At 38.2% G+C, this 18,820-nt stretch overlaps 1 protein-coding gene across 5 annotated transcripts in view; it reads right to left on the minus strand.

Annotated features, from left to right (window-relative positions):
• Positions 1-18,820, minus strand: part of CTNNA2 (catenin alpha 2) — a 1,320,456-nt gene that overhangs the window by 843,546 nt on the left and 458,090 nt on the right. For all 5 annotated transcript variants that reach the window (XM_043468829.1, XM_043468828.1, XM_043468827.1 and 2 more), the window contains one exon: positions 13,001-13,267. In XM_043468829.1, coding sequence (XP_043324764.1) covers positions 13,001-13,267 — 267 coding nt within the window. The remainder of the gene's footprint in view (positions 1-13,000; positions 13,268-18,820) is intronic.

Below are 18,820 nucleotides of genomic sequence, written 5' to 3' on the forward strand. Positions count from 1 at the left end.
TGAAAGATGGAAGTCCTATTACTTCCGAGCAATCTGTCATCTAAGAAGAGTGCAGCTCTGTTAGCTTTTTGCCTGAATAAATGCTATCTACCTGTTTGCAGTCCATGTAGTTGGTATGTTCCTCTTGGTCTCAATTCTTTTTGGCTCTTTCACTTTTATCTATATTTGCTATGTTCTTTTCACCGCTTAGACTCCTTGTTCTACTCTGTACCTCCCAATCTCCACCCTCTCCAGCAGTCAGCAATATACGAATTCCTGGCCACATCTTCCACCACTTATCTCTATTCTGCACACACAGCCTGTGGAAAGCCCAGTTACACAGCAGAAGGTCTGAACTGCATGAGTTTAAACCAGGCACAATGTGCATGGATTCACCACACTTATTTACCCCCTAGAATTCTCTATTCCGCTCTAGTCTGGCAGCAGTTAACTGATAAGAAAATTAGCCTTTCTTTACAATAACATAAAAGGCGGTGCAAAGCAATTAAGTAGAGCACAGAGATGGAAAGTTACTAATGAATTACAAAGGATCTCTCCTCTCTTCCCCCAGCCCATCCCGGTACACAGACATTGACTCTGAGTGCTGGTTTTTTAAATTAATTACTCCTTACTTAGGAAAGTAAACAGTGGTCGCTAGGGAGTGACGATTTTATAATATACAGCAATTATTCTCTGAGAAAATGAATCTATGTACAATTGGGTTTTGCATAATTATAAATGTATAACCATAAACAAAAAGCATAACGAGCTGAAAATGACAACAAAGAACAAACTGCAGAATTGGGATTGCTGTTGACATTAGCAAAAGAAGTAGATGGTAAATCAAAGTTACTGGCAATGATTTAGAAAATTGTTTGAAGTTTCTGGGCCAAAGACACACACGTGGCTTATATCTTATTTCCTAGCACATGATTCACCAGTAATGAGGCTTGTATTTGCATTTTCATGTATGTGGCAATCTGACCATTACTTTGTTTTGATTGTAAATATATAAAATTTAGAGTCTACTTTGAGGAATAGGTCCATATTAACTAGATTTACAATATAAACTTTGTTAAAGTAACAAATTTTGAAACATTTTTAACTTACAACCAAATAGGTAAATTTAGATCATTTTCAAAAAAACAAATTAAATTATTTTTATACTGAGAAAGATAATAATGCAAAGGCATCCATTTCTCACCAGCACCATAGCTAGCATTTATTTGGTGTTTCTGTCAGCCAGTCTACCAAGTGTTTTTGTATGTTTTACTAATTCTCGCAGCAAACCTCCACGGCCTCATTAGACCCATGGGAAATGAAAGCTTCAGTTCAGTTCAGTCCAGTCGCTTTCACTTTGAAAGCTTACAGACCTGCTTAACCATCAGGGAAGGCCAGGAGGTAACCAAAACAGTCCCACCTGAAACATGAAAACCAATGGCTTCCTTTACTTCCAGGCCAATCAACGGCAGCTGCTTGACATGTAGCGCGTGGGAACTCTCAAACTCTCTTGTGTCAGTAGAACAGAAGAAAGGCAGGGAGGCTTCAGGTTTTTCGAAAGACAACTTAGTGGCAATGTGAGCAAATGGGCCGAAGAAGATTGGAAGACTGGAAAGGAAATCACTTAAAAGGTCTTTGTCAAGATGAGACACAAAATTCTGGCAAAATCAAGTATCACCAAATATTTATTAACTACGGATCTCATGTGAAAACTGATAAGCAGGGACATGGGAGGGAATTCCCAGCCATCAAATGGAGGAAGTGAGACTTGTATTTATGACCATAGTGAAATATGGTAAAGCCTAGCAATCATGATAGGTTAACTGCTTTGGACATTTGCTCTGGAAATTTCAGTTTGAGACAGAACTCTTTGTCTTTAACATTCAGCGCTTTCCAAAAACAAAACAAGAAATGGCCACCGATCATTTCCTCCCAGTAATGCCCTCCAAAGGCAGAAGGCGCTGCTAGGTGTGTGGAGTAGAGACTTCAGAACTCATGATAAATGAAACTGAATGACATTGAATACCCTTTCCAATCTCAAAGTTTAATAGAGTGATGAAGAAAAGAAGAAAATCTTAGTAGTAAATTAGTTTCAAAATGAATGGACTCTGTGGATCTCTCCCTCTCTCTCTCTCTCTCTCTATCAAGGATAAATAGATAGTGTTCTATCATTAAAATGATAGCTTTTTTTATACTGACCTAATTGAAAAGCACTTTTTTTTAAAACATTTTAAATAATGTTTCTAAAATCAAACTTTATAAAATGCTTAAAAGAATATATTCAATATTATACCATGACCCACTGGGAACAAACTTTATTTAGTGTTTTTTAAACACTAAAATTGAGAATATGTGGGCATGAATTAGTCAGACTTAAGTAAGTGATTACTTTATGTAACCATCTAGTTTCAAGGACACAGTTTTTTCCTGGTAATTACTGTGAAAAGTCAATATCTGGGGAGACTTTGTTGGAACTACAACCCTTTGATAAATTAATAATTTTTTGAACTAGGCAAACTAGCAAATTTATAGGTACTCTGGGGGCACCCCTTTTATAAATCTGTAATTCTTAATGGAAATAATTTAGGAAAGACTCTCTGCTGCTTGTCTGTGCACATGTATATGTGTGTATGTGTAAAATAAGATTGGTTTTAACCTTTCAAAAATGAAGATTTTATGTGCCTATGTGAGAGAAAGATGACAATGACACAGCAAATGGAGTAAAATGTTAAGAATAGGTGAATCTAGGTAGAGAATATGTGGTATCCTTTATATTTGCAATATGTCTGTAAATAGAGTTTTACTTTTTTTCAAGCAAAATACTTTTTTAATTAAGGAACATTAGTGAGAAAAAGTTTTGGAAATAAATACAGGGGGGAAAACTCATAGCACACACACACCCATATATGTATATTCAGAAGTATGTGTGTGTGTGTGTGTGTGTGTGTGTGTGTGTGAACCACTTTGCTGTAGAGCAGAGATTAACACAGCACTGTAAAATAACTATACTTCAATAAAAAAACACTAATACAATTTTTTTTAAGATTGCTCATGCTTTGGCCAAGTCTTCTTTGGAAGTTGCTGGGCATGAAGGTGTGGATATGGCTGCAGGAAAGTGAACAATATTATTGTATCTATAGCTACTGTCAATTAACATTGACAACTTTTCAATCAGGCCCTGATTCCTAAGGCTTTTCTAGGCATCAGCTTTAGCACTAACTTTGGTTAGAAGATGTCTGGCAGCTATTTCTGTTAAGAGAAGTAGGGTTAAGAGGAAAAGGTAATTAACCTACCATGGATTGGGCACCTATGAATGTTCATCCCATAAAATTACTATCACAATTTTGAGGAGTCAACATTATTACTCCATGTTATAGACTCAGAAGCAGAGGCACAGGGGGAAGTGTTTTTTGTGTCTGGATTCAGACATAAGCTTGTCTCGTTCACCCTACACCATGCTGTTCCATTGTGCATGAGGGAAACCAGTATAACCAGAAAGATAAGCAAGGGACTCAAGTGACTTACATCAGTCACCTGCTAGTCTGACTGTCACATGCACATCTGTGGGTAACCATTTCCCTACAGCCTTAGCTCAATGAATGTGTATAATAAGAACAAAACAGGGCATCAGAGAACATTTGGAGAAATGAGCAATGGGACTCAATAGGTTATAGTGAAGTTTCCCAAATACGCTACAGGAGAAGTTCCAGAAGTGTGTTAAGGAACTTGGTTGGTGAAAAATCCAAATGAGTGTTTTTAGGGGCAGGAGGTGTGTGTGTGTGTGTGTGTGTGTGTGTGTGTGTTTACTTCACCACAGAATCATAAACTAAATCTTATCCATGAGTACCAAGTACATTGTCATTACTGTATCATAGGAAGCACACGAGAATGGGGAGATATAATTCTAGAGGGCTAAGTACAGACAAGCACTTCTAACACAAGAAATCATAAAGAAAAATAAGACTAAGGAAGTAAACATTTTAAATAGATCACACTTTTCACCATTTAAGAGTTCACTAGATAAAAGGACTTGCTTGGTTCCCAAATTTTACAGTATGGTTAATAAATAATATGATAATCAAAATGATATTTGCCATCACACATTTAGACAGTTTAGAATATGATAATCAATTACATCAGTATTCACTATTAGATTTAGTACTAATTATTTGAAATAAAGATGAGCTCACATCCACAGAATCAATGTTCCTAAGAGAGAAAATCATTATCTTGGGGAAAATACAGATTCTCCCATTTCCCCTTGTGAAAAGAAATAAAACCAGATTGGAAACATAATACCTTTGATTAAAGACGTCAGGGAGGCAAATAAATGAGAATTTGAACCGCAATTTTCAAGAAGGGTATTTCAAATCTCATTCTGTTATTTGCTCAGTGACTTTTTGCAGCTCTATGTTTGCTAATTGAAATGTAGAAGAGAAATTTAATTGCCTTGGGATATTTCCTTGTTGTAATTATAATAAGACATACTATAAAACCAAATGATGCTATCAGGAGATACTCTTAGGCTTATTACACCTTAAAAAAGTTAAATTTTCTTGGAAGCAAGAAGATATGAGAAGTATCAATATTCCGGAATAAGATTTCTCAATGATAAATAATGAGGCTGTATAAATGGGTCTCTGCTTTCTAGCTCAGGAAGACTACCTTGTCCCAGATGCTGGCTGTCTGTCTCACGTTCTGCCAACAGAACCACCCTAAACTCTCCACCTGCCCTGAGCATCTCTTGTTATAAACTTATCTGCATCTGTATCTATCTTTACTGCCACCCCAGGGCTATAAACTTTTCCAAAAAGGATTAATGCAAGATCCATTGCATAAACTTAGTGTACAGAAAGGTGTCATAAGCAGACTAACAATCCTCTGAGGGCCAGCTGCACCTTCTTGCATCCCCTGAGTTTGGCCACGTAGGAAGTATTTAGTTTGTGCTACACTTACAGGTAGAAAGAAACTCACTGGAGTATGACTTAATATTCTCTTTGGCCACCAGATGTCAGTGCACAGTAAAGAATGCTAAAAACACCACTGCTTGTTTCTGGCTAGCAAGGCTATTTTGGTGAGTTAGTTTCCAGAGTGAAACCAGGGCAGATAAATTCAGAGATAGTCCACAGGGAGAAGACATGAGACTTGCTGGGCCTTCTACCCTCTAGTTACTGATATTATGTCCTAACATGTGGGAAAAGTTCTCCACTTTTTAAAAAAGGTGTGTAAAAGTCTGTTGCTGCTTTTTAAAAGTAAAATAAACACTAATAAATGCATGCTAATTTGGGGCTCTGGTGGCTCAGACAGTAAAGCATCTGTCTACAATGCGGGAGACCTGGGTTCGATCCCTGGGTCAGGAAGATCCCCTGGAGAGGGAAAGGGAAACCCACTCCAGTACTATTGCCTGGAAAATCCCACGGATGGAGGAGCCTGGTAGGCTACAGTCCATGGGGTCCCAAAGAGTTGGACATGACTTCACTTTCCCTTTCACTTAAACCTAAATAGCTTAAACTAAATTAGAAAAATCCTAGATGTTGTAGAATTTGGATTAAAAATGTTCAAAATATATATCCATAAATTACTAGGCATTTAATAGTCATATCAGTGGGACTGTAAATTAAAAGCCACAAAAAAAAAAAGAAATCAATGCAAGAAAGTTATATTATGTAAAAAATCAAATATCCCACAAAGGGCTGAAAGTTCTCAAGATGTCCCAATTGGAATTGTAAAAATGTTTGTTTGTTTGTTTGAGTAATTAAATCTTACATTAATTCTTTGGATATATGAAAATAAGAAGTATGGTTCTCAAGGTCTATTGATTATGCTCCTTCAACACAGTTCAGATACATACACTTCTTCCCATTTCTGTTCCCGCAATGTACTGACATGCATAAACTCTCACTCGAATCACTCTCATACACTGCAGCTTTGCCCTTTTCAAATCCATTCTCCACTTTGCTGTCAAAGGGATAAAAACACAAATCTGACCAGGCATCCCTCTGCTTAGATCACCAGCCACTCCCTAATGCCTCCAGTTTGAAGCCCAGGCCCCTGCATGGCCTACAGGGCTCCAGAAGCTTCCTCCAGCTCCCTGACTTAGCCAGATTTCTCCCTGGGCTCCAGAAGCAAATAGCTTACACTTACTTTACCCATCATGCCTCTGCATGCAAGGATGCTCTTTCTGTCTGAGAAACCTTCTCATTCACATTCATCATGTTCATTCCTGCTCATGCACCACCTCTTCCGGGAATTCTCGGATTTCACTCTTCCTAATCCCATCTCTGTCACACACACAGGTTAGGTGCCTACTATGCATGTAGGTGTACGTGATATGGCAGCATTTAACACTGCAGTTAACTACAGCTGTTCAGTAAGCATTTCTCCTTTACACCTTTATGACTGCTCTTAGCTCTCTTATACCAAAACCTTATTCCAAGGCCTAGAGTTGCTATCTCAGTAACATAAGGTCACATATCCTTAGTTACTTACAGGGTTTGAAGTAGTAGCCAGGTACCTGAATCCAAGTTCTGAGCTCTTACCAAAATCCTAGGCTACTTCCAATGGCCATTAAGTGAGAATCGCCTCATAGGAATATAGTAGAGGGCATTTTTAAGTATTAAGTACTTAATAAAAGCATTAAAAATTAACACATATAACTGTACAGACATTAAGCCTTCAAAAATATTGGCATGAACTCAGAGAAGCAGAAAATTGCTGAGCTTGCCTGCCCTATTTATTAGTACCTGAATTAGAAATCTGAAATTGCTTTCCAAAAGCTAAATGGTCATGCTTACTGGCTTTCGTTTTTATGCATTTGGCCTTCACCTTGCTAATTGCTTTAGAACATGAGCTACATCTTGCACTTTCCTGCCTGTGTGCTTATAGTGTTCTGATGGGTCCTCTCTTCTTCTCTCTCCACCCTCACTCTCACGTAAAGAAATGCACAGAAAACTTTTTATCTTCTTAGCCCAACATGAGGGTTCCCAGATTTCAGTAGGAGAGAAGGCCTGGGGTAAGCCTTTCTGATAAATAACTATTTTGATTTCCACAGCAAAAGGGAGAGTTAGAACTGGGAAGGGACTGAACAAGAAGCTTGGTAAAATGTCTTCTTCACGTGGCCTCCCTCCTTGCCTGATGTTGTAGAAATCATGAAGCAATAAAACCCTTTAAGAATCCCTGAACCAGCCATAATTTTGGTTCATGAGTCCTTAAGGGATCCATACCTGCCCGGGAGCATCCATCTGGGCATAGTAATAAAATAGTAAGAAATAATTATTTCCTATTCCAAAAGACGAAGAGTGATATTTGGAGAAGGGGGTCAACAGAGAAACTCTACCTCTTCAGATTCCTTCAACACAGATCTCTGAGGTCAGGTATGTGGGCCTCTGGCTTAAGTGATCTAATAACCCTCCAGCTCTCCATTGGAGCTATATTCCAACACTGGATCCCAAACCCAAATCCAGGGTTGCTATCAGGCACCCAGAAACCTCTTCTCCCTGTCCCAGAAATGCGCTGGGGTCCTGAAATGACTGCTGCCACCTGGAATCCTGCTGCTTCACCTCTTTCTTTGGACTAGATATTCTGGAATATGAGTGCACCCTCTGAGACCAGCACACAGTTGAAGTCACTCTAGGAAGTGAACACTGGAGCATGGAGATGCTCCCTGGGAGTGACAATTCTCTCCCTTCACCATGTCCTATTACATTCCCTTGCCACCCTCATCCACCTGTAATATAGGTGTCACATCATTTCTCACTTTCACATTCCAACATTTCCATCCACTGAACAACAGATCAGTGAGAAAACTGAAACTAGATCAAGAAAAGAGAATATATTTAAATAGAAGGAGAAAAAAAAAAGAAAACATGAGAAAGTAGATGGGAGGTATGAAAAATTAGGCAGAAATACAAGTGACAACTCACATAGAGTATGTATGTCATGATGACATTTCAGCTCAATGTGGTTGTGACCAGACTGTCCTACTTCTCAGGCACAGATTTAAATCTTGCCAGGGAGAAGTAATACAATGAAAGGGAAAATATATTTAATACTATTCAATGCCTTCCTCCCTTCAAAGTTGAAGAAGTCAAGAACTAGAAAAGAAGAGTGCAAACAAAGCTTCCATGAATGCAGGGTCCCCCGAGACCCTCAGACATAGTGGACATATGAGGACATAGAGGAGAGACAGGAGCAGATGACAAGGCTGGAAGAGGTAAGAGCCAGTAAGTGGCAAGTAGATTAGAGTCCACTCCTTAACACCAAGCAAAAAAAAAAAAAAAAGTGAAATATGGGGATATGGTTAATTATGGTAGTCAACTTTATTTCATTTTCTTTTTTGGTTATAGAATACATTTTTCTACAGGCTGAGGGGACTGAACAAGTGCAGAAGGAGAAACTGAACATGAAAGAAAAATAGAATGACTCATCAAGCAAATTCCCAAGTGAAATGGGAGAAGAAAGAAGCAAAAACACAACTGGAACATTTAAGATGAGAGGAATCTGAAATTAAGATTAGAGGAATTGTCTGGTTTAAAAGAAAATAAAAGAGAGATAGCTATTGATTATAAAGACTAGGTCATGAATGGTGTGAATTTCCATATTTCTAAAGCATCTTTATCTATAAAAGAAAGTTTCAAAAAAATAAGATATGGTACATTCTCTTTTCTTTTAAGGAAATTCTGTAGGAATAACTTTTCATTCCCCTCTCTCCCATTCTTGAAAGTTTTCTAGTAGTCAGCATTGACATTATAACATGATTTACTTCCAAGCAGTCATTACATTTTTCTAAGCTCTTTCCAGTATCCCCCAGTAGATAGTTTCACTAGATAAAATTAACTACCTCAAACTGTCACATTTTAAACAGAGGCTGATATTTCCACTGATGAGCAATCATTTTACTTTTTGCTGTTGTATCATTAGAGACTGTCTTAACGGTCTCAAGTTGTTAAAATACCGGGTGTTTTACTTCAGTCTTTTAATAAATCACTACAGCAACTATTCATGTAGACAGGATAATAGCGCCAGAAAATCGATCACCAATCATTGAGTCCTAATTACAATTACCCAGGTAAAAATCAATCCTATAATTTTAGATGAAGGCAAAAATACTAATTTTTCCCTTGTACTTAATTAACTAAGAAACTCAAAGCCACTTCTGCATCCTACCTCTCGAAAAACCGTTTGACACAATGATGACTATCATTACGAAATGGACTTCAACATCAGGAGACGACTGAAAATGTATTTTCTATTTATATGGGTCCTTTTACTTCAGAATCTCAAAGTTGTTTGACTTTTTCAAATTCCTATTACATTGGCAAGCATTAAACCAAGCATCAGGAAGGAATGTTACCAGAAAAGTAAATCACAGGAAGTCTGAGTGAGGTTCTCATCCAATGTAATATCAATTTGTTTAATATCTGAGAATAGCATTTAGAATTCAAGACAGATGCCTGTGAATTCTAAATCAATTTCAAGCCAATATGCCTGGGAAATAAAAAATGCTAAAGCATTCATTATGTAAATATGGAATAGAAATGTGTAATTCTGTTACAAAGTAAAGAGCAATAGAACACTATTTTTAGTTAGAAAATTTCAAATATCGTTAAGTGCTATCCAGATTTTCTGGTGTAGCATTACACCAGTAGTAGCATTATTACTTTTGAGAAGGTACTGAAATTAATTGCATTTATTAAATAACTGTTTTTGGGATCCACACCAAATGGAATTACTATCTAATTCTATCACTAATTGAGACAGTTCTACATGTTGATTTTTGTCAACATCTGATAAACAAAATTTTAGACATTGAATAATGCTTTATGCAATTTACATAGCTTGAGAACAAATACCCATTTAATAATAGAATATTACTTGGTTAACATACTTAGCTAATAGAATATACAATTACTTAGTTAACATATACTTAATGTAAAAATAAACCATCTAGTTAATATGTATAATGATATATAAAGCTAATCAAATTAATTAGTGAATTAGTTAATATGCCATTTTTTATTTGAAAAAACAACTTCAATTATTATATTCATGTGTTAATTTCCCAAAGCCTTACTCGTCCAGCATGAGAAGATGCCACCCTATTAGAACAGGTGGGAAGTATACAAACATATTTTACTAATAGATTTTCCCCATATGGCCTTAAGTTTTTATCTTCTGAGTCTAAAGGTATAATACCCAGTGATGCCTCGATTGTTAAATTCACTGTGGCTAAAGGCTCCTTTTGATGAAAATCATCAAGATAGAAAGAGAATGGGAAGCTGCAGGCATCACGCTCTTGGGAAGAAGGTGGCAGCAGCTGAAGAGTCTGGACTGTCCTTCAAGACAGTCCTCTGTATGTGCATGGCTACATTATTACCAGGTCCTCACTTAGGTTTTACTGTTTACTTTTTTATTATAAAATAAACTATGATTATAGTGCAATTGATCAAAATCTAAATGATCTACCTATTCTCAATTTTAAAAAGCACCATTTCCAAAAAAAGAAAGCATCATTTCATGAAATAATTTTGTATTTGACATTGTAATTTTCTATTCTGTCTAACTGATGAGACATTTTTATTCTAATGTACTCACTAAAAATTAATATGGCATGATAATGTGTTAATATCTAAGTGCATGACCTACTCACTTTTGTTTCCTTAAATCATGGGTTCATCCATTCCTATTCCAGAAAAACAAACCAACAAAAAACCCTTATCATCACTCTATCAAGTTCCAAAAAGACATCCTCTTAGAATTTTTATAGGGACTGTATGAATCTTAGAAAAATTGATAGGGTCAGTAGTTTTTCCTATCTAGGACCCTGACATCTTTTACAAAAAAGGAAAACTTATTCCTTGTAAAGGTTTCCCTAGTAGCTCTGATGGTAAAGAATCTGCCTGCAATGTGGGATACCTAGGTTCTACCCCTGGATCAGGAAGATCCCCTGGAGAAGGGAATGACAACCCACTACAGTATTCTCACCTGGAGAACCTCATGGCCAGAGGAGCCTGGCAGGCTACCGTCCATGGGGTCACAGAGTCGGACACAACTAAGCAACTTTCACTCACTCATTCACCCCTTAGTAGAGTAATACAATTTCCTCTCTTATGTCCTCTACATCTGTATCAGGATTATTTCTAGCATCTACAAATAAATAAAATTAAGTATTAAAATAATAATTTTTAAATTATTTTGTAGATTAAGTAAAATAAAAGTATTGTTTTTACTGTTCATTTTGTATGCAGGATCTCTTTTCCATTACTCCGATTTTTTTTTTTTTTACAGTATGGAAATCTAGTGACTTCTATATGTTTATTTTAAAATTGATAAACTTATTGAAGTGTCTTTTTAGTTCTAATGAATTTTATGTTGTCTCCTAAACCTTTGTGAATACACTACATATTAAGGCCCAATTTCTGGTAAATACTTGAAATTTATTACAATTAATCCTTATAAAATACTTTGGAAATAATATATATTCTGAGTTCAGTATGTATATATATTTCTTTGACTAACTGAAAAAAATAAGGGAAAGAGGAAAGCCACCTGTGAAATCAGGGAAGAATTATCTGTGTATGCGTATTATCTGGGTATGTGTGCGTGCGCAGTCACTCAGTCGTGTCCAACTCTTTGCCACCCCATGGACTGCAGACTCCTCTCTCCATGGGATTCTCCAGGCAAGAACACTGGAATGGGTAGCATTTCCCTTCTCCAGGGGATCTTCCATACCCAGGGATCAAACCTGGGTCTCCTACATTTCAGGAGGATTCTTTACTGAGCCACTAGGGAAGCTCTTATCTGTATACTAAGTGTTATAATTATCTCTCCTTTATATCATCCATTTCCATGCCTTTAACAATCATTTCCTCCTGGTCCTCTTTTCTAACAGGCCAAAAAGTCATGTCTACATATCCAAGAGCAAAATCATCATTTTTTCCCACAGCTGTTAAATAACTGATTTTTCTCCTGTGAATTTCTGTTACATTGTATTTTATCATTTAGAGTCTTAGTTCATTCTTTGTCCTTTTTCTCCTCTACAGGAAAACATAACTCCTAAAAGCAGATGCTAATTATTTATAAATGTCTGTAGCTCACAACACATATAGGCTCTCACTGAACAGGGGATAAACTCAACTGAATTCCAACTTCTCACAGATGGGCCATATCCTGACCCAGGGGTGGTGAGAGCTGTTAGCCTGGACCGCTGATGACAGGCATCCGTCCAGCTTATTTTGTTGCCTCGAGTATACCCAGGATCACTGAGCCCTCCTTCCACTGCTTCCCTCATTAGGACAAACCCCTAGAAACAGCAGGTTCAGAATGTGAGTCATTCATGGGACTAGCAGAGGTGCCACCTGGGGCGGGGTGAGGCAGCGCTGATGCAAGGAAGACCAGGATCCTGGATAGGACGAGAGGACAATGGAGTCTGATCACCAGGGACTGAAAAATCAAGAAATTGAGAGCAATCCTTTACTCAGACACAACATATGGGTATTGTACAGCTACACTGCCGAGGACATTTGCCTCTTCAATAATGAAGTGCTGTGTGCTTAGTCGCTCAGTCGTGTCTGACTCTTTGGGACCCTTTGGACTGTAGCCTGCTGGGTTCCTCCCCCAGGGGATCTTCCTGACCTGACCCAGGGATCAAAACCTGCACGTCTCCTGCACTGCAGGCGGATTCTTTACTCGCTGAACTATGGGGGAAACCCTTAATAATGAAGATAAACTTGCAAATTATAAACTGTCCTTACAATAACAGTGAGGAAATTTACAGTATTCAGGGTTTCTGCTTGAATATGATCAGGTTCTTAAACAAAGTTGTCAGTTCCTTCAAAGACCAGTACTAGGTTCTACCAAGATGTCAGATTCCTAGTAACCGTGACATATCATGTAGTTTATCTTACTATTAGAAGCCTCCAAAAGGGGTAAATCAGTGTATACTATCTTGGTATTCTTCATCCCTAATACATTTTCTCGGTGAAAGCACACTCCCCTCTGGATACATCACCCGGATGCTTACATCAAACTCGTTCAGAGCCGCGGCCAGCTCCCCGATGCCCGTGTGGCCTTTGGCTTCGTCGGTGGGAGAGGTAGCTTGGGCAGCATTGGAGATGCCGGCAATGGCCTCCTGGACTTGTTTGAACACGTAATCTCGGTTGGCTCTGGTAGCAGCCACGTCTGGGTGGCGGAGAAAAGCTTGGGAGGCCGTGTACAGCATTGTGGCGTTCTTCTTCAGAGCTCCTCGAGCGGCGGCCATCTCATCTCGACAGTGAGGGTCCTTCAGCTCCTGTGTGTGCAAAACACAGATGTGAAGCTTGCCGTGAAAGTGTCTGTAACAGAGCTTAGAGTCACAGACTTCTGGGACCACATCAATTTTGTTTGTATTCAGTTAATATTTTACTTTATTTGTTTATAAGATGCTGTGTAATGACTATATTATATGTGGTATTGGTATGTCATTAAATCTAATTCATATTGACCAATACAAAGGTTAAAAAGTAGAACTGTAAGACATGCGTTTGAGCAAACTCCAGGAGATGGTGAAGGACAGGGAAGCCTAGTGTACTGCAGTCCATGGAGTCACAAAGGGTTGGACACGACTTAGCAACTTAACAACAATATAAAATAAAATACTTATAGTCTCCGAATTCCAAGTCAAGATGCTCATTTCATGACATACATTATTTAAGTTACCAATCTAAAATTATAACATAAAACAATTTTGTGCCTGGGAAACTCCATATGACCCAGCAACCCCACTACTGGGCATATACCCTGAGAAGACTGCAATTCTAAAAGACATGTATACCCCAATGTTCACTGCAGCACTATTTACAATAGCAAGGGCATGAAAGCAACCTAGATGCCCATCGACAGATGAATGGATAAAGAAATTGTGGTAGATTTATACAATGGAATATTACTCAGCCATTAAAAGGAACAAATTTGAGTCAGTTTTAATGAGGTGGATAAAACTTGAGCCTCTTATACAGGCTGAAGGAAATCAGGAAGAGAAAAACAAGTATTCTATATTAATGCATACATATGGAATTTAGAAAAATGCTACTGATGAACTTAGTTGAAAATGGTCTTGTGGACACAGTGGGGGAAGGTGAGGGTGGGATGACTTGAGAGAATAATATTGACATATATATACTATCCTGTGTTAAATAGATAGTGGGAAGTTGCTAAATAACAAAGGGTGCCCATCCTGGCGCTCTGTGATGACCTAGAGGGGTGGAATGGGGAGAAGGGGAGAGAGGCTTAACAGGAAGAGGAGATATATATATATATATATATATACGATGTCAAAATAGTACCCACTGGGAAGTTTCTTTATTTTCAGCTTTAAAGAGTATTATAATCATATTATAATATATAATATGATTATATTGTGATTATGTATGATTCACATTGTTGAACAGCATAAGCCAACACAAAATTGTAATTTAATCCACCAATTAAAAGTAAGTAAAGTTTTTTAAAAATGCAATATGAATTTAAGAATTACATGTCAATGTAGGAAAACAACTGAAGAAGAAATATTTTTTTTCTACATATATTTTAGAAACTATCTCCTCTCTCTAGCTGTCAAAAATTTGTACATACTGCTCTTCCCATGTGAAATATCTGAGCTTCCCTGTTTCAGCCTATCCTTTCCCTTGATGGGGCCCATCTCCTGAAAACCCAATCTCCATCCAACTCTCTAAAGTTACCTCTCCTTCTAGCTGCTCCCACAAGGCCCTCCTCCCTCCAATCATTAAAATGCATCATGGTTTACTGCATTTACATAAGTATATGTCTTTCTCCTAAACTGTATGTCTAATGAGAGCAAAGAGCCCTAGCTTTCTTGTTCAGTGGTTCTTCAGTCGACAGCACAATGTCTGGCTCATAAAAATGCGTCCAATAAATAGTGGTGCAAGAATGGAAAAACTGAGCCACCAACAAAGTAAGCGGCTTGCGTCGATCAGTTAGTTATCAGCAGATGGAAAACCCAAACTTCAATCTTCTGACACTGTGCCTGCCTCCATAATCAATTACAATTACAAACATGGGAAATCAAACTCGTCTGATTTTGCTTACTGCATCACTGGCACTTCATTATCATTTTCAAAATGGGGTTCAGTTTTTTTAAAAAAAAAAAATAAATAAATAAATAATAAAATAAAAAACCGCTTTTGATGGCAGATCTATCATTTGAGTTGAGGAAATAATTAAAAAAAATAGATCACAGATGATTTGCTTTCTAAGTTTTGGATGTCAAAATAGTATCACTGGGTAGCTTCTTTATTTTCAGCTTTAGAGAGTATTGTTAAGAAAATGTTCACAGTATTTTTGGAAATATTAAAGGTAGTACTGTTCTCTCAGAGCCATGTGAGACTGCCAGCTGAGCATCTCTGGGAGAAAATTTCTCTAGTTTCAAAATGTATCATTAGAGGGTATTTGAACCACTGGGGTTCTATTCCTATTTGCTCAGTTGGTACATGAAAGATGGATGACCTGGAAACAGTAAATTGCATCCTCTCTTTTTTTCGGTCAAAATAATTCTGAGACAAGCACATTATATTTGATATTTAGGACTGGTAAGACAAACCATAAGTTTGTAAGTAAAGAAGTAAACAACCAGACTTCCCTGGTGGCCCAGTGGAAAGGAATCTGCCTGCCAATGCAGGGGCCATGAGTTCGATCCCCCATCCAGGAAGATTCCACATGATGTGGGGCAACCGAGCCCATGTGCCACAACTTCTGAGCTTGTGTGCCGCAACTACGGAAGCCCACGTATCCCAGAGCTGCACCCTGCAACTATGAGCCCCAGTGCTGCAACTACCAAAGCCCATGGGCCTAGAGCCTGTGCTCTGCAATGGGAGAAGTCACCAGAATGAGAAGCCTGTGAGCTGCAACAAAGAGTAGCCCCTGCTCACAACTAGAGAAAGCCCCCAAGCAGCAACAAACACTCAAATAATTTAAAATAATGAAATAAATAAATTTATTTTTAAAAAAGCAGTAAACAATTGAGCCGTCTATCTCCTTCTGCTTAGGCACTAACAGATCCATGCCAGTCAACAGAATTTCTAAACCGAGACAACTTATTTTTAGCCCTAAAGCTCAACACAGATAAGTAGGGAACCAACATGTGAGGGAATCCTTTACACTGGACAATCTAGGCAGTGCCATTGGAAGTTATCAAGGGTCTTAATTAACTTCCAGAACACCTGGCCAGAAATTTTATATTCCATTCTGGGATATCTATACTAATAAGAAAATCTAAATGTGAAAGTGAGAAATACAGGGTAGGAAATTCTTTCCATAAAGATATTTTTAGAAACATTTTTAACCACATTGAAGAAAATTGTAAACAATGTAAATGTTGAGTTATGAAGAACTGGTTAAGTAAACTACTGAAGTTCTCATTTGATGGACTCGTTGTGAAGTGAAAGTGTCAGTTGTTCATTCATGTCTGATTCTTTGTGACCCCATGAACTGTAGCCCGCCAGGCTCCTCTGTCTAGGGATTTCTCTAAGCAAGGATACTGGAGCAGGTAGCCATTCCCCTCTCCACAGGATCGTCCCAACCCAGGGATTGAACCCGTATCTCCTGCATTGCAGGCAGATTGTTTACCATCTAGCCACCAAGGAAGTCCCTGGACTCTTTATGTGGATGTTAAAAGAAGTTTCCATAAAATAATAAAATGGGTAATATAAATAAAAAGGAGACTACAACATGAATACTTATATGTATAGCATGAATATAAATGTTAAAATATGAAGATAAGCAATTGAAAGGCAATCTACCAAAATATAAGTACCACGTTTTTGTGGCTGATAGATGGCTATGTGCCTTTTTTTCCTTCTTGAAAGAGTTTGAAATAGGTACTAGTTAAAATGATGTTAATGAGATAAAAATAAATCATATGTATGGGCATTCTGAGGTGAATATCTCATATTATTCCCATGGGTTTTAATACCAGTTACATGCTGATGATTTGATGAGGTTTGATCTCTCCTCATCTCTCTCCTATTTAACAGTTCTACATGGATATCTTATAAAAATCTCAAAATCAATGTATCTTGATACCACTGGAAGACTGGCTGCTTTCCAGTCTTCATCAATCTCAGTAAATTCACCACCATGTACATATTTGCTGAGACAGAACCTCAGATGTGAACTGGTCGCATCACTCTCTAACCTCCCATAGCCACTTCCACAGCAGGTCTTGAGTGTTCTATTTTCAATGTAAATTTGGACTCCCTAGGCTTTTCTCCACCTTTACTGCTGCTATGCTAATGAAGACCATCTCTGAGGCAGAAAGGTCAGGGCAGGGCCCCAGGACGGCCTCATCAAGTGTAGGCATTAGGCAGAAGACAAAGTCACCTCTTTTTTTTTTTTTCTCTTAATGAGACCACAATGCATGAAGGAATGGCAACTAAAACAGAAACTGCAGCATCTGAGCAAGAAACTCTGAGCATGAAAACCACGGAGCAGGTACAATATAATTGCACAGGCTGCTGATGACCCTGTAGGACCTTCCACGTGTGGTGCCTGATGTGGGAAAATTTAAGGGGAAAAACAGCTCCTAGAATACCTGTAGCATGGCTTCAGGAGAAAAATGCCAGGACCAGGAGCTGACACACACTGGTGCAATCCAGGACAAACATCAGCTCTTCCCTCAATGAATGTCCAATCCCTAATCAAAAAGACCCCTACCCATTCAAAGGGCTACAAGATAAAAGGCAGATCAACAACTGCTATGGGGCATTACCGGGACCAAAGGACTCCCACACTGCTCTCCTTAACTTTCGCTTCTTCCCTGAATAAACTGCTACTTTGTTCTCTTTGCTCTTCAGCCCCAGAATGTGTTTATTTTTCCTTTGCACTTCTGTGTTCCTCACCCAAATTCTTTTGGATGAGTTGAACAAGAGCCTGGACTTTTTGACAAAGTTTTTCCAAAAAGTGTCACTCATCTAGACGACTTCAGTCCCACCCATCTACAACTAGTCTCTCCTCTTAGACACTACCCCGTTTTTGCAACATATCTAGAAAAATATGAAAATGTAAATCTGAGACTTTGATACCAAACTCTGAACTGTTCAACTTCTTGCTACTTATTTACAATAAAATCAGAACACTCCCAAGACTCTGAGTGTCCTGGCACCCACCTTTCTCCCCAGCCTCCTGCTAGGTTCACTGAAATTAAGTCAATGTAATTTTTTTTTCTTTTTTTTGTCAATGTAATTTTTTTTTTTTGGTCAGGCTCAATAAATAGCTTCTGGGCCTTAAACCTTTGCTTCAGAGTGACTTCACTCCTAATCACACTACACATGGTGGGCTACCAAGCAGGATTCCACCTGAACAAAGGATTCTGTTGATAACAAAATACCTGAAAGTAATCACATGAACTAAAATCATATAAACTCTGGGAAATAGTGAAAGACAGGGAAGACTGGCATGTTGTAGTCCATGGGGTTGCAAAGAGTCAGACACAACTGAGCAACAACAAAATCATGCCTATGTGCCCAACACGAAGCACTAGAAGCTCTTTAGGGGAAGGGACAAGATCTTGGTCAGATTTGTAACCCAGGTATTACTTCTGTTTGGTACAGATGAACACTCAAAATGTTGGCTAGAACTTTCCTGCTGGTCATAGAGCACATTAGAAAAAGTCACTGCAAGTTGCCAGAAATCCCGAGAGCAGTCAAGAGGGCAGGTGAAGAGGATTTAATAAATCTCCCCATACTTAAAGATGCTGTTTGCGAAGAATAAAGAAAAAGATCCACTCTTCGGGACACACAATTCTAATGGTCCCTACAGAACAAACAGCCAGCCAATGGAGGTGCCATCC

Source organism: Cervus canadensis, chromosome 5 (genome assembly GCF_019320065.1).
Source record: "Cervus canadensis isolate Bull #8, Minnesota chromosome 5, ASM1932006v1, whole genome shotgun sequence".
Classification (NCBI taxonomy): domain Eukaryota; kingdom Metazoa; phylum Chordata; class Mammalia; order Artiodactyla; family Cervidae; genus Cervus; species Cervus canadensis.